The following is a 19933-nucleotide window of genomic DNA, read 5'->3' on the forward strand; positions in this document are numbered from 1 at the left end:
CGAGTCCGACAGAGTCTGAATCAACTTATCCAAATCCTCTCCAAACAAAAACGACCCCCGAAAGGGAAATTTAGTAAGCTTAGCTTTGGACGCAGCATCCGCCGCCCAAGCGCGCAGCCACAACACACGCCTTGCGGCCACGCCAAAAGCCATAGACTTAGCCGAGATCCGCACCAAGTCATAGAGAGCATCCGAGAGGAATGAGGCCGCCATCTCAATCTTCGCAACCTCCTGATCCACCAGAGACCAGTCGTCAGACTCTCGATCCAAGACCCGCTCCGCCCACCGAAACACGGCGCGAGCGACCAGTCCCCCACAAATAGCCGCCTGGACCCCAAAGCCAGAGACCTGAAAATTTTGCTTAAGGAGGCCCTCCAATTTGCGCTCCTCAGGATCTCGCAAGGCAGAACCGCCCTCAACAGGCACGGTATGCCGCTTGGAAATTGCCGAGACCACCGCATCCACGACCGGCGAAGCTAACGTAGCCCGATCCCCTTCAGGAATGGGATACAGGCGAGCCATGCTGCGCGCCAGCCGAAACGGCGTCTCCGGCGTTTTCCACTGCTCCAGGATAATATCCCGAATATCCTGATGCATAGGAAAAGAGCGGGAAACGGTACGGATCCCCCGCAACAGGGGGTCCCCCACACGCGGAGTCTCCGGCGGCGCGTCCTCAAAACGCAAAACCGAAGAAACCTGTTGAATAAGGTCAGGCAACTCATCTTTCTGAAAAAGACGCACCACAGACGCCTCGTCACTGGAGAACGGGAAATCCGACAACCCGCCGCCAGCTTCCGTCCCCTCCAGAGAGTCCTGGAATTCCTCAGAAGGGTCCAGGTCCTCCTCCAGACCGACCCGTTCCTCCGACCACAAATTCTCGTCCCACGACACCCGCGGACGCTTGGACAAGGGAGGCGGCGGAGGGGACGTCACGCCAGACGAAAGAGGCAAAGCCGCAGGAAGCGCGGAGGAAAAACCACCCCCCGAGACCCCCTGGGCGCAACCGGGACCCCCAGCCGCCTGAAAATAGGCTCTGCATAAAGAAAAGAAAAATTCAGGAGAAAACCCCCCCGAGGGTCCCAAGGGACTCCCTGCCACAGCAGGGGACCCAGCAGAACCTTGCCCCTGCATAGTCAAAACAGGGGGAAGGTCACCTGAGGTGGAAGACAAAATGGAGGGGCCAGACAGAGAAGATGGCGTCTTTCCCGCCAAAACAGCTCCCTCCACAGCCTGCAGCGGCTGAGAGACCTGAAAAGTCTCAGCCGCTAAAACAGGCAAGCCGGCATCAGCTGTCAAAATATCAGCTGAGAGGGAATCCTCAAAAACCCGACCGTCGGCGGCTCGGGGAATCCCTCCGTGGGCGGACGGAGAAGACCGGGCTTCTCCTCCGTTCCCTGCCGACTCGCGAGGCACCATCGGCGGGGAGCTCTGGGCGCCTGCAGCCGCTGCCGACGGAGCTCCTCCACCGCACCGGCCTGAACACCGCTTGCACAGGCCGGCCGCGAGTGCCTCGCGTCTGGAGCACAATGAGCACTTTTTCCCTTTAGAAGTGCTCATTGCTCCATACGCGACCTAGCTGTAAAAAAGTGCCGGTTAGTTGAAAAAATACAGTAAAATACAGTTTTCTTAAAGGGATACAACCCTCCAGACCAGCACTACCTCAGGATTTTTTTTTTTTTTTTTTTTTTTTTACAGAACAGACTCCACAGGCTCTCAAAGCAATAGTCTTGCTTGATTTAGGGGGCAAGGCTTATTGCTGAGGCTCCTCTAAAAAAATGTGGGGAGGTGGAGGAAGTGGGGGGAGGGACCCCGCTCGTGACCCGCCGGGTTTGACACCCCCGAGGTCGGACGAACCCCCAAACAGAGTCCGTCCAAGCTCCGTCCGGCTAAAAACAGGGACAATAAACCCCTTAAACAAATTCCAACAGCCCTACCAAGGGAGATGGGTACAGATCACTCAACACCTGCTGGAGACTGAAAGAAGACAGACTGAGGGAAATAGAGAGGAGGGGCTAGGATATACTGTCCCAAAGTTTTGTTTTCAGTCTCCACCTGCTGGTCATGATTAGATATATACCCATTCGTAAAGTTAACCTCTACTGGTCTGGAGAGTGCTAAAGAATACCATTCGCACTTCTTAAAACCCGTAGATGGTCGGGACATGGGAGGGAAAAATCAGCGAAATCGGTCGAGGCTTGGAACAGGCCTGCCGAGATCGCAAAAGCAAAAAAAATAAAATATATGTATATATTTTTTTTAACTTAAAATGAAAAAGAAAAAAGATTAAAATTACAAATTATGAAGAAAAAAAGAATAAAATAAAGCCGCGTGAGTGGGAAAGCAGAAAAAAAAAAACAACGCACGCGATTGAAAAGCAACTGACTAGCTCCGCAGAAACTAGAAAACCAAGGGACCACGCGCCTACGTCGGGCAGGAGCGCACTCTTGCGTTGTGCAGGCAGCCGAGAACTTTCCAAGTTCTTAAAGTGGTCCATACCGGGGCTCAGTGGTGACATCACCTATCAGTGAGAATATATGCCTGCTTGTCCTGGGATAAAATGCCTATACAAGTTTTAAAACTGGTAGATAAGCCGCCCCATTGTATTAGCCGCAACTTATCTACCAATAACTGGGGCGGCCAATACAGGGTTTTAAAATCATCCCCCTGCCCTTACCTCCCTCGATAGACGGCAGCCTCCTCGAATCGCGCTGCCAGCGTTGCAGGGCAGGAGCAATCTTTTCATCTCCAGGCTGGCCTCCGCTGCTTCCTGTATGGCTTTGCCGTCAGTTCTCACGGGACTCATCTCGTGAGTCCCGCAAGATGAGTCCCGTGAGAACGGACAGCAAAGCCATACAGGACATGGTGCTGAGCCGGCCTGGAGTTGAAAAGATCGCTCCTGCCCTGCAATGCTGGCGGCACGATTTGAGGAGGCAGTTATCCAGCGAGGGTAAGGGAGGGCGTGGGGATTGATTTTAAAACCCTGTATAGGCTGCCCCTGTTATGCAAGCTACACCCACTGGGCCGGCTTGCAAAACCCATATATAGGCCAAAAGCATGTTCTGAAATAAACTTCAAATCCTGCTGTTATTTGCCTTTTATTTGTAATATATGTCTTCAGATAAATCATGTGTGTGTTAGTGGTGCCTAAGCACTTACTCGCTCTACAGAGATCATTCTTCCATGCAACTCGGTTCGGTGAAGATGATTAATACATTTTGTTGCCTCCTCAGATGATGACATTGTAACAAATCCATAGCAACGAGCACCAGGACTTCGAGCATTAGTTACCACTTTTGCACCGACCACCTTTTAAGGAGGGACAAAAAAAAAAAGGTTATCACACACTGGAAAACAGGATAGCTAGAAAGGGTTACATTTTGATAAGATATTTCAATCTTGTTATTCTAATTTCAAAACATTCATACTATTCAGAATTGTATTATTAAAATTAATTTAATTTAATATTTTTCCAGAGTTTAGCTTACTAGCAGCAGCTTCCCTTCTTCTACTCCCCCACCACCACACTAGCAGCAGCAATAGCTTCCCTTTTTCTACCACCCCCAAATTAGCAGCAGCTTCCCCTCTTCTACCCCCCCCCCCCAACCAGACTAGAAGCAGGAAATTGCATCATTGGAGGCAGCCGCAACCTAGCAAAGGCCCCAGAGACTGCCTGAGTGAACTGATGTGACCAGCAGCACTGCAGCCAAGTTAACATATTGAGCTGCTGATGCCAGCTAAACCAGCAGAAACAAATGCTGCTGTTCTTTCAACTCCCAAACCAGCAACAACCAAAACCCACACTATTCGTGAAAATACCAACAAAATGACCGTGCAGGGTCTGTGTTGGTCTGGAGGAACAAAAAAGATAGCCATGGTAGCACCGTCCCTCTTACAAAGGCCCACTAAAGAGACAAAAAGATGGTCCTACTTAAGGAACTCCTGGGTCCACTGAATATAATAATAAACAATAATAATAATAATTTTATTCTTATATACCGCCAAAGCCATAGAAGTTCGAGGCGGTTTACAGCAAGAAGCGCTGGACAATCAGCAAAGAGGTTACAATCAAAGTCAGCAATACAGTCTTGCATAATGAAAGAATATGAAAGCTATATAGTTCTTAGGATTACTGGTTGAATAAGCAGAGCTGAGTAGATTCTTAGTTTACTAATCGATTGAACAAATTCGTTTTTACCAGTTTTCTAAAATTGGAGTAGGATGATGAGAGCGCGAAAACGTTACTAAGCCAATCGTTCCATTTGCCTGCCTGAAAGGCAAGAGTTCTGTCCAAGAATATTTTGTAGTTGCAGGCTAAGGCCCCAAAGTACATCCAACTTGCGCCACTGCCTCTGCTCCGAGCCCTCCTGCTTACACAATACTGGGAGGACCATGGACTGGTCACCATGAAATGGCAAGACCACCACTGAAAGAAAAGAGGGACCAGCCACACCACAACCCATTCCCTAAATAACTCCATAAAGGAAGGCCTATATGAAAAAAGGAGCTGCAGCACCAAAAACTCTCTGCAGAAGAAAACGGCCACCAAGAAAAAACCTGCCTCAAGAATAAGGTCCTTTCACGTACAGCTGCCAAAAGGCTTAAAAACGGAAGATACACGAGCGTGGAAAGGGCTGGAGGAGATCCCAGGTAGGAGCCAACTGCAGTGGTGGCCACATCAGCTGTGCAACTCTCAAGAATCGAATCACATCCAGAGCGGAAACCAAACGCTTACCACGCAAAAGACTGCGAATGGAAGACCAAGCGGCAAACTGCACTTAAATGGAAAACCAGGCAAGGCCTCGCTCTAGATCAGTGATCTCAAACTCAAACCGTTTGGATTTGTAAGTGCTTGGAAGGCCTCAGAAAAAGCACAGTTACTTATCATAACAGGTGCTATCCAGGGACAGCGGGCAGATATTCTCAACACGTGGCTGACATCTTCGACGGAGTCCCCTAGCGGACGTTTTCGCAAGCAGACTTGCTTGAAGACCTTCAAGCTTGCGATTGGCCTGCACATGCCCCTCCCACCCGACCTAGGGCATGCGTCTCCTCAGCGTGGCCTCAGTTCAGATAGCTAACAAAGAAGCCAACTACAGGGAGGTGGGTGGGTTGCGAGAATATCTGCCTGCTGTCCCTGGATAACACCTGTTATAGTAAGTAACTGTGCTTTATCTCAGGACAAGCAGGCAGCAAATTCTCAACATGTGGAAGACCTCCAAGCTAACCAGAATGGGATGGAGGGAGAGTTGGCAATTTAGGAGAATAGATTTTTGCAAAACGGGCTGGCCAAAGTGGCTATCACGCCTGGAAAAAGTATCCAGACAGTAGTGCGAGGTAAACGTATGAACCGAGGACCAAGTGGCAGCCTTACAGATTTCCTCAAGGGAGCTGAGCGGAGGAAAGCAACAGACGCCGCCATCACTCTGACCTTGTGGCCTGTGACTTGACCCGGCAGGGAGAGACCAGCCTAAGCGTAACAGAAAGAGATACAAGCGGCCAACCAGTTAGAAATGGTCCGCTTAGAAACAGAGTGACCCAAGCGATTTGGAGCAAAAGAGAGGAACAGCTGGGGAGCAGAACGATGAGGACCGGTGCGTTTCAAGTAGAAGGCCAGCACACCCTTACAATCAAGAGAATGCAGAGCCACTTCTCCAGGGTGAGAATGGGGCTTCGGAAAAAATACAGGAGGAACAATGGATTGGTTGATGTGAAACTCAGAAACAACCTTAGGCAAGAACTTAGGATAGGTACAGAGAACCACCTTATCATGATGGAAGACATTGAAAGGTGGGTCCGCTACCAAGGCCTGAAGCTCACTGACCCGACGGGCAGAAGTGAGAGCAATCAGAAACACAACCTTCCAGGTAAAATATTTCAAGTGAGCCCGCGCTAGCGGCTCGAATGGGGTTTTCATCAAGCGAGCAAGGACCCCGTTAAGATCCTAAACCACAGGAGGGGGTTTAAGGGGCGGATGAACGTGGAAAAGGCCTTGTATGAAGCGGGAAACCACAGGATGAACAGAGATAGGCTTCCCGTCAATCGGCTGATGAAAAGCAGCAATGGCACTAAGGTGGACTCAAACCGAAGAGGACTTGAGTCCAGCGCCAGACAAGTGTAACAGATAATCCAGGACAGCAGATAAGGAGGTAGACAGCGGCTCCTGCTGCCTAGTAGCACACCAGGAAGAAAAGCAGGTCCACTTCTGATGGTAACATTGGCGAGTGGACTCTTTCCAAGATGCCTCCAGGACGTCCAGCACAGGCTAGGAGAACTGGAACGAGGGAATCAAGTCTCGAGGAACCAAGCCGTCAAGTGAAGAGACTGAAGGTTGGGATGAAGTACAGAACCTCAACTCTGCATAAGCAGAGAAGGAAAAACAGGCAGAAGAATCTCCCTGGAACTGAGTTGCAACAGAAGGGAGAACCACAGCTGTTGGGGCCACCGAGGAGCTATCAGAATCATGGTGGCACGCGTGGACTTGAGCCTGACGAGAGTCTTCAGAATTAGAGGGAATGGAGGGAACGCATACAGAAACAGGTTCGTCCAATCCAGCAGAAAAGCATCCGCCTTAAGCCTGAGAGGGGTGTAAACCCTGGAGTAGAAGCGGGGCAACTTGTGATTGAGAGGGGACGCGAACAGATCGACATCCGGAGTTCCCCAACGAGCAAACACCTGACGCAGGGTCAAGGAATGGATGGACCATTCGTGAGGCTGCAGAAGATGACTCAACTTGTCCGCCAGACAATTGTGATGGCCCTGAATTTAGACAGCTCAAAGAAATATGTTGCGTCAGATGGCCCAATCCCAGAGCCGCATTGCCTCTTGGCACAGGGACAGGGACCTAGTGCCCCCTTGTTGGTTGATATATTACATGGCGACCTGGTTGTCCATGCAGACCAGCACCACTCTGTAACGAAGCAGGTGACAAAAAGCTTTCAGGGTGAGGAAAATCACTCAAAGCTCCAGCAGATTGATGTGACAAAGGCGGTCGGCACTGGACCAAAGACCCTGAGTGCGAAGACCGTCCAGATGAGCCCCCCAAGCATACGCCGACGAGTCCGTCGTCAGGACCTTCAGCAGCGGAGGAGCATGAAACAGAAAACCTCTGGAAAGATTGGAAGAGAGCATCCACCAACGGAGAGACTGCTTCAACAAAGGAGTCACAACAATAAGTCGAGAGATAGGGTCCCGATCCTGGTTCCATTGGGACACTAGAGTCCAAAGAGGAATACGGAGGTGAAATCTGGTAAAAGGAGTCACATGAACCATGGAGGCCATGTGCCCTAGGAGGACCATCAGGAGCCGAGCCGGGGCCAAAGACATATGGGCCACCCTCTGGCATAAACGAACAAGGGCCTCTTGACGAGGCCGAGGCAAGAAGGAGCGGAGACGAACCATGTCCAGGACCGCTCCGACGAATTCCAGAGACTGGGACGGACAGAGGTGGGACTTGGGGAAGTTCACCTCTAAGCCGAGACTCTGAAGGAGCAAGATGGTCTGATTCGTCGCTCACAGAACTTCATGGCGCGAAGACGCTTTGATCAACCAGTCGTCGAGGTAGGGAAACACCTGAAGGCCGGAGACGCAGGGCCACAGCTTCCACAACTAGACACTTTGTGAAAACCCTCGAAGAGGCCGCTAGGCCGAAGGGAAGAACACGATATTGGAGGTGGAGAACCCCACCCAGAATCTCAGATACCGGCAAAAGGCCGGGTGTATCAGAATGTGCGTGTAGGCCTCCTTGAGGTCCAGTGAGCACAGCCAGTCCCCCTCGTCCAAGATGGGGTACAAGGTAGGAAGGGTGAACATTCTGAACCGTTCCCTGACCAGAAACTTGTTCAGAGCACGGAGGTCCAGGATCGGACGCAGATCCCGCGTCTTCTTGGGTAGCAGGAAGTACCAGGAATAAAATCCGGTATTCCACTGGTGCGGAGGAACTGCCTCGACCGCCCGAAGGCGAAGAAGGGCCTGAGCTTCCTGCAGAAGGAGAGGCAGCTGAGACCGGGCAGAAGGAAACTCTCTTGGAGGAAGGTCCGGGGGCACGTGACTGAAGTGAAGGGAGTACCCCTCCCGGATGATGGAAAGCACCCAACTGTCGGTGGTAAGACTTTCCCACTGGGTATAGAAATGATGGAAGACGACCCCCGATGGGGAGGGGGGAAGGCTCCAGGAGGAAGGGAGCCCAAAGGCTCAGACTGGAATTGTCAAAAAGACGGTCCAGGTTTCACCGGAGCCGGCAGCTGGGCCTTAGCTTGTCGCTGCTGCTGCTGTTGCGGCCGCTTTGAAGGAGGCCGAGAGAACGCAGGAGTAGATTTCTGCGGATACCTCAGGAGAGGAATTTTGTATTGCCGAGCCGGAGGGGTCTTCGGGTTAAGTTTCACCAGAGAAGCGAAGGACCGTACGTGTTCCGAGAGGCGCTTAGTGGCTGCCTCTATGGAATCATCAAACAGCTCATTACCCATGCAAGGGAGACTGGCAAGATGATCCTGGAGATTCGGATCCATGTCCACGATCAGAAGCCAAGCGAGGCGCCGCATGGCAATCGCAAATGCCGTGACCCTCGAGGACAACTCCAAGGCATCATAGGCCGCCTGAAACATATAGAGGCGGAGCTGGGAGAGGGTCTCCTCGAGGAGACGGAACTCCCGACGCCGAGAATCTGACACATCCTCCCGGAACGAGCGGAGGGCGTCCACACAGAACCGGAGGTAGGACGTGAAGATAAAGTTATAGTTGAGGACACGGTTCGCCATCATTGAGTTTTGATAAAGACGGTGACAATTTGTCCACGTTACTCCTCTTCTTATCACGTTACTCCTCTTCTTATCAAGTCGCACTGGCTACCCATTAATCACCGGATAACATTTAAAATAGCTTTCTTAGTTTTCAAGGTACTACTGTTCAATACGCCATTATTCATATCTAGAATGATAACCCCTTATTGTACAACTCGCCTCCTTCGATCTTCCCAGCAAGACTTATTATCGGTCCCTTCGCTAAAAATTGTTGGAACAAGGAGAAATGATATGTTCTCTGTACTAGCTCCCCAACTCTGGAACACCCTGCCTCTTTTTATCAGAAAGGAAAAAGATCTTATTTCTTTTAAAAAATTGTTGAAAACTTTTTTATTTAATGATGCTTTTAATGATTAATTTCCTTCCTTTTTTATTTAATGATGTTTTTAATGCTTAACTTCCTTCCTTCTCTCCCTCTTTTATATTGTCTTTCCCTTCCTTATGTTCTTTCCTTTATTAAGAGAAACATTGTAATCCTTTCCCTCCTTCCCCTTGTTATGTTTTGTTAAGTGTTAGGTAAAGAGAAATTCTCTTCATTTTATTTAATTTAATTAACAATTGTTTATGTTGATGTTTTGGATGTCTTATATTACTAATATGATAATATGTTTTTATAACTTGTATTTTATTGTACATCGCCTAGAAAGTTTTCTATAGGCGATTTATCAAAATAAACCTGAACTTGAACTTGAACTAAGGCCTTCCCTGCCTGGAGGGACAGCAGCGTAAACCTTCGAGGGATTGGACTTCTTCAAGGAAGACTCAACCACCAAGAATTGGTGAGAAAGCAGAACTCTCAAACCCCTTAACCGGGATCGTCCATTAACGGGACTCCAACTTGGAGGGAATGGCAGTGACCACATAGGGGGTCTCCAGGTTCCGGAGAAATGTTTGCCGGAGAACCTGGTGCAATGGCAAGTGCAGCGCCTCACAGGGCTGATGATCAACATCCATTTCCGCCAGGAATTCCTGGGTATAACAGGACTCAGACTGGAGGTCCAGGTTCAAGGCCCTACCCATGTCCGAGATGAAACGAGTAAAGGAGGAGTTTCGAGAAGAAGATTCATCCCCCTGAGGAGACCCCGAGCGAGATCTGGGGGCAGCCGAGAAAGAGGGAGAGATTTCCCTCGAATAGTGAGCAGGGGCCTCGGGAGTTCCGCGAATGGGAGATCGAAGAGGCTCGACTAAAGTGTCTGGGGGACATAGAGGAGCCCCTTTGCAAGGTGGACTGGGGAGGACCCCGGAGTCCGAGGAATAAGCTGGCGGAGCCTCGGAGAAGACAGGGCAAAGGAAAATTCCTCCACCGGTTTTGAAAATGACCCCCCTAGAGGCTGGCATCTGCCTCAATGAGGAACGCAAACTAGAGTCCAACTCAAGGACAAGGGTGTGCCTGAAAGGTTTGTGATCGGAGACCTGCCCCGAAGGGGCGGAGAACACCGGAGCTTTTTAGGAGGGGCAAGCCTCGATATAGTAGCGGGTGAAAAGCGGGCCCCTGTCCTGGATCCACGAAAAGTCACAGGAGACTCGGGGGATGAAGAATTGCTCGAGGGAACCCGACCAGTCTTGCGGGCACGGCCCCGAGACACAAGAGAAGGACGCTCAGGCTGGTCAGACCGAAGCTGGGTCGAGACAGAGGTCAGAGGCATTAAGGGACCAGTTGGCTCACCACCGAGGAAAGCTGCGTGGTAAGTATAGCCTTAAGCATGTCCTCGAACTTAGGCACCGAGACCAAAGGCTGTTGGATCGTAGGTGCAGCAGTGCGCTCCTTCGGGGGCGACCCTGAGGAAGAATATGCCCTACATGAGGAGGCAAGCTTAGAATGATGTCTCGAAGACGCTGACGAGGCGGCACTGATATGAGACTCTGAGGCAGACCTGAGGAGGTAAGAGGAGACTTACCCGAGACCGGAGTAGCAGGAAGAGCAGAGGCCAGAGCCTTTGAGGCCAAGGACTTTGAGGCTGAAGCACCCGAGGGCGCCGAGGCCGAGCTCAAGGCCTGTCCCGCAGGATCCATTGAGCCAAAGAGTTGGAGAATCTTGGCCACCCTCCGACGCAGATCCTGCGATTGCAAAGTCACACAACGTGGACACGACTCAGCACGGTGCTCCGCACCTAGGCACTCCACACACCAATGATGGGGGGCGGTGATGGAGATAACCCAGTTGCACTTAGTACAGTTTTTAAACCTGGAACGAGGCCGGGTCATAAGAAAAAGGACGGCCGCTGCCCCACGAGGCCAAAACAAGACCGGTGAATCCTGTCAAAAATATAGAAACGGAAAAAAAGAAAAAGACACGGGCACAGCGACTCAACTGAAATTAATCAAATAAGCCGCGGTGCAAGACAGACAATGAGATCGCGCGAAGCAAGGAAGCAGTGCTTCTGACTCCGCGGAAAACATAGAATTGAGGCCATGCTGAGGAGACGCATGCCCTAGGTCATGCGAGAGGGGCACGCATGCATGCATGGGCCAATCACAGGCTTAAAGGTCTTCAAGCAAGTCTGCTTGCGAAAACGTCCACTAGGGTGCTCTATTGGTGACGTCACCCACATGTTGAGAATATGCTGCCTGTTCATCCTGGGATAAAAATAGTTATGTCTTATTAAAGAAATGACAATTTTGCCTGAGGTAAAACTCTTTAAGTTTTAATAATATTGTAATTTATAGCTAGAGAGACATGTGATCAAGAAACTTATTTTACTTTTGTAACATAAGAACATAAGAATTGCCGCTGTTGGGTCAGACCAGTGGTCCAACGTGCCCAGCAGTCCACTCACGCGGCGGCCCTTAGTCAAAGACCAGCGCCCTGAGACTAGCCCTACCTGCGTACATTCTGGTTCAGCAGGAACTTGTCTAACTTTGTCTTGAATCCCTGGAGGGTGTTTTTCCCTATAACGAAGAGCGTTCCAGATTTCTACCACTCTTTGGGTGAAGAAGAACTTCCTTATGTTCGTACGAAATCTATCCCCTTTCAACTTTAGAGAGTGCCCTCTCGTTCTCCCTACCTTTGACTTCGGTTCCGGGGAAGATGGCGGAAGCGTTGATAAGACAGCATCGATGAGCATCTAGAAAGGAATTAACTGATGAAAACAAGCCAACATGGCTTCTGCAAGGGAAGATCGTGCCTAATGAACTTATTGCACTTCTTCGAAGGAATTAACAAACGGATGGACAAAGGGGACCCCATAGACATCATATACTTAGATTTCCAAAAAGCCTTTGAAAAGGTACCCCATGAACACCTACTACAGAAACTGAAGAACCATGGGGTGGAAGGAGACGTACATAGATGGATCAAAAATTGGTTGGCGGGTAGAAAGCAAAGGGTGGGAGTGAAGGGCCACTACTCAGACTGGAGGAGGGTCATGAGTGGTGTTCTGCAGGGGATCGATACTCGGACCGCTGCTGTTCAATGTATTGTAAATGATCTAGAAACAGGGACGAAGTACGAAGTAATAAAATTTGCAGATGACACCAAACTATTTTAGTGGAGTTAGGACTAAAGAGGACTGTGAAGATTTACAAAGGGACCTGAACTAATAGAAGAGTGGGCGACGAGATGGCAAATGAAGTTTAATGTAGAGAAATGTAAAGTCTTGATTTAGGAAACAGAAACCCGAAGTACAACTATACGATGGGAGGGCTGGTAATGGATGAAAGTACCCAAGAAAAGGACTTTGGGGTAATAGTGGATAACACAATGAAGCCGTCAGCACAGTGCGCAGCGGCCTCTAAGGCGGCGAATAGAATGGTATTACAACCATAACGAAAGAAGTTATCCTGCCGTTGTATTAGGCGATGGTGCGCCCGCATCTGGAGTACTGCGTCCAATATTGGTCGCCGTACCTTAAAAAGGATATGGCAATACTCGAGAGGGTTCAGAAAAGAGCGACACGCTTGATAAAAGGTATAGAAAACCTTTCATATGCTGAAAGATTAGAGAAACTGGGGCTCTATTCCCTGGAGAAGCAGAGACTTAGAGGGGACATGATAGAGGCTTACAAGATCATGAATGGCATAGAAAAAGTGGAGAGGGACAGATTCTTCAAACGTTCGAAAACTACAAGAACGAGAGGGCATTCGGAAAAATTAAGAGGGGATAGACTCAGAACCAATGCTAGGAAGTTCTTCTTCACCCAAAGGGTGGTGGACACCTGGAATGCGCTTCCAGAGGGTGTGACAGGACGAAGTACGGTTTTGGGGTTCAAGAAGGGATTAGATAATTTCCTGAAGGAAAAGGGGATAGAAGGGTATAGATAAAGGATTACTATACAGGTCCTGGACCTGATGGGCCGCCGCGTGAGCAGACTGCTGGGCGTGATGGACCTCTGGTCTGACCCAGCAGAGGCACTGCTTATGTTCTTATGAATAAACCCCCAGGAACAGTACAGTTTAGGGGGTGAAGAACCTATGTGCACGACAGAAGAGCAGAACTTGGGTATGATCGTATGTGACGTTCTTAAGGTAGTCAAACAGGTTGAAAAAGTGACTGAAAACTACAAGGATACTAGGGTGCATAGGGAGAGGTACACCGGTAGGAAAAAGGGAGCTACTGATGCCCTGTGCAATTCTGGAGACCGCGCCTTCAAAAAGATAAAAAGGATGAAGTCGATCCAGAGGAAGACTACTAAAATGGTGCAGTCTTTCTCATAAAGCATAAGGGGACAGACTTAAAGGCCTCAATATGTATACTTTGGAGGAAATGCGGGAGAGGGGAGATACGATAGACATGTTTAAATACCTACATGGCGTAAGTGTTAAGTCTCTTTCGTTTGAAAGGAAGCTCTGAAATGAGAGGGCACAGGATGAAGTTAAGAGGTCATAGGCTCAGGAGTAATCTAAGGAAATACTTTTTTACAGATAGGGTGATAGATGAATGGAACAGTCTCCTGGAAGAGGTGGTGGAGACACTGTCTGAATTTAAGAAAGCGTAGGATAGGCACGTGGGATCTCAGAGGGAGGAAGAGATAGCGGTTAATGCAGATGGGTAGACTGAATGGGCCATTTGGCCTTAATCTGCCGTCATGTTTCTATGAGAACTTCGGAATCAGTGAGGACTTCATTAAGTGTCCCTTCATTTCCTCTCCTTGTCTCGGAAGAATGCTCATGACCCACTGTTAATAGGCCCTTGACCACTTGCCAATAGGCAAGTGGATTGAAAAAGACAAGTTTTAACTTAGGGATCCCAAAGTGAAGTTGCTGCCAACACTGAGAAATTAGGCTCTTACCTGCTAATTCTCTTTCTTTTAGACTCTCTAGACCAACACAATTCACTGATGGCAGCAGGTAGAGACTGAGAAACCTTTGGCTGTAGTACAAGTAAATGTGCTTGCCCCTAACATAACCAGTCTGCCAAATAGCCAAGCAGAACTAAGAACACTCCGAACAGGAGTAACATAGATCAATACTGTTGGAAATTGCATACAAGTAGCCCCTTCAGCAAACGTCCCCCACAGCTCGCCAGCTGAGCCACAGCTGTTCTTTAAATCTCCCTGACCCTAATAAAAATACTAGAATCTAAAGAAAACATCACACTTCAAGCAAATCCAGAAAATAAATCTCTACCCAGGCCATGAGCAGAGGAGCCTCCTGCGCCAGACGACTCCTGCCCCCCTCCCCCGACAACTGACGTAAGCCACAACCATGGCACTGTCCAAGAGAACTCAAACCGACTTGCCCGTCAGCAACGTCTGGAACGCAACCAACACCAGCCAGATGACTCTGGTCTCCAGAATATTGATTGACAAAAACACCTCCTCTTGAGACCAGCTGCCCTGCACCGAACGACCGAGACATTCCCCAACCGAGCAGACTGGCATCCGTGAGAAGCACTGTCCACTGAGACTGATCCAGACTCACTCACTGCACCAGATTGGAAGACTGGAGCCACCAATGGAGACTGCGACTAACTAACCTGCAACGAAGAGGAACAGGACAGTCCATATCATGCAGCTGGGGTGACTTAGAAGTCTAGGCCCCTTTGATTTATTTTGGAAAGCTCTGAAAACTCTCTTGTTTACTAAACACTTTGGAAGCCATTCTAGATTACACTTCTCCCTCCGTATTCACGGTTTCTGCACTTGATGAGAGCTATGTATGCTAACGCACATAGTTTAGGGAACAAAATTCTAGAACTAGAAACAGAAATAGTGAATGCCGACCTAGACGTGGTGGCAATATCCGAAACATGGTTCACAGACTCATGGGTGGGATATAAATATACCAGGGTACAACCTACTTCGTCAAGACAGGAAGGGTAAGCTAGGAGGAGGGGTAGCACTTTACATCAAAGAGAACATCAAAACAGCCAGGATCACAGATATCAAGTACACTGGGGAATCCATCTGGGTAAACCTGGCCAGAGGCGGAGAAAAATGCCTGTACCTTGGTGTGGTATACAGACCTCCAAGACAAACGGAGGACAAGGACACAGAATTAATTGAAGACATTGAGAATATCACTCTACGGGGGGACGCTGTTCTGCTAGGGGACTTCAACATGCCTGATGTTGACTGGAACACACTCTCAGCGACATCTTGTGGTAGCGGGAGGATAGTAACGACAATGAAGGGAGTACAGCTCAAACAAATGGTACTAGAGCCCACTAGGGCCAAGGCCATCCTAGACCTCGTACTCACAAACGGGGAGAGCGTCTCGGAGGTCTCAGTGGGAGAAACGCTAGCCACAAGTGACCATAACATGGTATGGTTCAACCTTAGGAAAGGCTTCCCTAAATCACAAACAAAAACGAGGGTACTCAATTTCCGGGGCACTGACTTCGCACGCATGGGAGATTTCGTCCATCAGACGCTGCAGGATCAAGAAGCAACTGATAATGTGGAAGCAATGTGGTCAACCATAAAATTGACCCTACACGAGGCAACTAACCGCTACATAAAATCGGTAAATAAACAACAAAGGAACAAAAAACCCCAATGGTTCACTGATGAGGTTTTGCACCTCGTCAAGGAAAAAAAAAAGAGCATTTCTTTCATACAAACGTACGGGGAAAGGAGAAGCTAACATTGAATACAGGACTAGGTCTGCAGCAGTCAAAACAGCAGTCAGAGAGGCCAAACTTGCAGTGGAAGAAACTCTAGCAAAGAACATTAAGAAAGGGGACAAATCCTTCTTCAGGTATATTAGTGACAGGAAAAAAAACACAAACGGGATAGTACACCTTAGAACACCGGACGGGAACTACGTGGAAACTGATTCCGATAAAGCCAAACTAATGAACGAATACTTCGGCTCGGTCTTTACCTACGAGGCACCAGGGCACGGACCACATCTGGAAGCAATGTCAAGCACGGAAGACCCATTTCAGAATTTTGAGTTCACATCAGCTGACGTCTACAGCGAACTGTCAAGACTCAAGGTGTGCAAAGCCATGGGTCCAGACGAATTGCACCCGAGAGTGCTCAGAGAGCTATGCAATGTCCTGGCGGAACCATTAGCCATGCTCTTCAATCTTTCCCTAAATACGGGGAGAGTCCCCCTGGACTGGAAAAAAGCTAACGTCGTTCCTCTGCACAAAAAGGGTTGCAGAGCAGAGGCTGCAAACTACAGACCAGTGAGTCTCACATCGATAGTGTGTAAAATCATGGAAACACTAATTAAACGTAAATTAGACACGATCTTAGATGAAGGGAATCTAAGGGATCCTAATCAGCATGGATTCATTGAGGGTAGGTCATGCCAATCCAATCTCATCAGCTTCTTTGATTGGGTAACAGGGAAGCTAGACTCGGGAGAGTCTCTGGACATAGTGTACTTGGATTTCAGCAAGGCTTTTGACAGCGTCCCACACCGCAGGCTTCTAAACAAGATGAAATCGATGGGGTTGGCGAAACAATAACTGCATGGGTCAATGATTGGCTTAGTGATAGACATCAGAGGGTGGTGGTCAACGGCACCCTCTCTGAAACATCGAAAGTGACCAGCGGAGTGCCGCAGGGCTCAGTCCTGGGTCCACTCCTTTTTAACATATTCATAAGGGACTTGACACGAGGGCTGCAGGGTAAGGTAACATTATTCGCCGATGACGCCAAACTATGCAATATAGTAAGTGAAGGCTGTTTGCAGGATAATATGACACAGGACCTTCTTGCGTTGGAAAACTGGTCCTCAACATGGCAGCTGGGATTCAATGCTAAGAAATGTAAGGTCATGCACCTCGGTAGCGGAAATCCATGCAGAACTTACACCTTAAATGGAGAAACATTGGCTAAGACCTCAGCAGAACGAGATTTGGGAATAATCATCAGTGCAGACATGAAGGCTGCCAAACAAATAGAAAAGGCCTCATCCAAGGCAAGACAAATGATGGGATGTATCAATAGAAGTTTCGTCAGCCGGAAACCAGAAGTCATAATGCCACTGTACAGGACCATGGTGAGACCTCATCTGGAGTACTGTGTGCAATTCTGGAGGCCACATTGCCATAAAGACGTGTTTAGAGTCGAGTCGGTTCAGCGGATAGCCACTAGGATGATCTCGGGGGTCAAGGATCTCTCGTACGAAGAGAGACTGAACAGATTGCAGTTCTGCACTCTAGAAGAACGCAGGGAGAGGGGGGACATGATTGAGACATTTAAATACATCACAGGACGTGTCAAGGTGGAAGATGACATCCTTTTTCTCAAAGGACCCTCGGCCAAAAGAGGGCATCCGCTTAAACTTAGAGGGGGGAAATTTAGTAGTGACACCAGGAAGTATTTCTTCATGGAAAGAGTGGTGGATCACTGGAACAAGCTTCCGGTGCAGGTGGTCGAGGCCACCAGCGTGCTTGACTTCAAGAATAAATGGGACATCTACGTGGGATCCCTACGAAGTCGAGTTAAGGAACTGGGTCATTAGCATTCAGACTTATTGGGGTGGGTCAGTAGAGTGGGCAGACTTGATGGGCTATAGCCCTTTTCTGCCGTCATCTTTCTATGTTTCACATAATCGTGATTTTTCATCGGGTGTCTCAGCACCCCCCCCTAAAATTACATCATGATTAAAGTTCCTTTCCTTTTGCTGTAATGTAAAAAAAAGTTTAACTTTTACCAATATTCACTCTACTTCCATGCTTTCTCCTAAAAAATCAGTTTCAAAACTTTCACCCTGTACTGAACTTTGTTTACCCTGAGATTACAGAACTTGTATTGTTCAATAAAGCACAGTTACTTACCGTAACAGGTGTTATCCAGGGAAAGCAGGCATATATTCTCACATGCGGGTGACGTTATCTACGGAGCCCCGATGCGGACAGCATTTCAAGCAAACTTGATTGAAGATTCAAGCTTGCTGTGCTGCACCACGCATGTGTGCCTCCTGCTCCACTAGAGGGTGCATCCCCTCCTCGTGGTCTCCAGTTCACATATCCAGCAAAGAAGCCAACCCCGGGGAGGGGGTGGGTTGTGAGAATATATGCCTGCTGTCCCTGGATAACACCTGTTACGGTAAGTAACTGTGCTTTATCCCAGGACAAGCAGGCATGATATTCTCACATGTGGGTGACCTCCAAGCTAATAACGAAGGGGTGGAGGGAAGTTGGCAATTTAAGAAAACAGATTACATAATACCGTTTGGCCGAACCGGCCATCGCTTCTGGACAGTGTATCCAGGCAGTAGTGAGAGGTGAAAGTATGAACCGAAGACCACGTGGCAGCCTTGCAGATATCCTCAATAGGCGTGGACCTGAGGAAAGCTACCGAAGCTGCCATCGCTCGGACTTTATGTCCCGTAACTCGACCATGCAGCGCGAGACCAGCCTGAGCGTAGCAGAAAGAAATGCAAGCACCCAACCAGTTGGACAAGGTGCGCTTGGAAACTGGGCGTCCCAACCTATTAGGGTCAAAGGACAAAAACAATTGTGGAACTGTCCGATGAGACTGAGTGCGTTGAAGGTAGAAAGCCAACGCCCTCTTGCAGTCAAGAGTGTGGAGCGCCACCTCTCCAGGGTGAGAGTGGGGCTTGGGAAAGAACACAGGCAGAACAATGGACTGGTTGAGATGAAAATCAGATATCACCTTAAGAAAAAACTTAGGGTGAGTGCGGAGGACCACCTTGTCCTGGTGGAATACCGTGAAAGGTGGGTCCGCCACCAAGGCCTGCAGCTCGCTAACCCTCCGAGCAGAAGTGAGAGCGAGTAGGAAGATCACTTTCCAAGTGAGGATCTTAAGATGACACTTATCCATAGGCTCAAATGGAGGTTTCATCAGTTGAGCTAGAACCACATTAAGATCCCAAACCACCAGAGGCGGTTTGAGGGGAGGATGAACATTCAAAAGCCCCTTCATGAAACGGGAAACCAAGGGATGGAGTGAAAGAGCCTTCCCTTCCAGGGGCTGATGAAAGGCAGCAATGGCGCTGAGATGGACTCGAATGGAATTGGTCTTCAGGCCAGAGTGAGATAAATGGAGCAAATACTCTAGAACCAAAGACACAGGCACTGACACCGGGTCCTGGTGGTGAGAGGAGCACCAGGACAAGAATCTAGTCCACTTCTGATAATAGCAGAGTCTAGTCGAGACTTTCCGAGAAGCCTCCAACACTTCCCTGACCGACTGAGATACAGGGAAGGAAGTCAAGGGGAAAGAAACCAAGCAGTCAGATGAAGAGACTGAAGATTGGGATGCAACAGTGAACCCCGACTCTGAGATAGCAGAGAGGGAAAGACAGGCAGAAGCAGAGGTTCCCTGACACTGAGTTGAAGTAGTAGGGAAAACCAAGGCTGGCGGGGCCATCGAGGAGCGATCAAGATCAAAGTGGCCCTCAGAGATTTTAGATGGACCAGCGTCCTCAGAATCAGAGGAAACGGCGGGAACGCATAGAGGAATTTTCCCTCCCAATCTAGGAGGAAGGCATCGCTTGAACAGAAGAGAGGCAGTTTTTGATTGTCGGGGGAGGCGAACAGATCTATCTGGGGAGTCCCCCACGTGTCGAACACCTGAGAATGCAGGGACCACTCGTGTGGCTGGAGGAGGCGGCTGAGCCTGTCCGCCAGGCAGTTTTGTTTTCCTTGGATGTAAACCGCTCGAAGGGAGATGTTTTGGGAGACCGCCCACTCACAGAGCCGTAAGGCCTCCTGGCAGAGGAGCCAAGACACCGTCCCTCCTTGCTTGTTTAATAGTACATCGCCACCTGGTTGT

The 19933-nt window shown here is 49.1% G+C and overlaps 1 protein-coding gene across 4 annotated transcripts in view; it reads right to left on the reverse strand.

Moving 5' to 3' along the window:
* Window positions 1–19933, reverse strand: part of LOC117365648 (scaffold attachment factor B2-like) — a 265886-nt gene that overhangs the window by 174959 nt on the left and 70994 nt on the right. For all 4 annotated transcript variants that reach the window (XM_033956261.1, XM_033956262.1, XM_033956259.1 and 1 more), the window contains exon 9: window positions 3157–3306. In XM_033956261.1, the coding sequence (XP_033812152.1) occupies window positions 3157–3306 (150 nt within the window). The remainder of the gene's footprint in view (window positions 1–3156; window positions 3307–19933) is intronic.

This window comes from Geotrypetes seraphini, chromosome 8 (genome assembly GCF_902459505.1).
Source record: "Geotrypetes seraphini chromosome 8, aGeoSer1.1, whole genome shotgun sequence".
In the NCBI taxonomy this organism is placed as follows: Eukaryota; Metazoa; Chordata; class Amphibia; order Gymnophiona; family Dermophiidae; genus Geotrypetes; species Geotrypetes seraphini.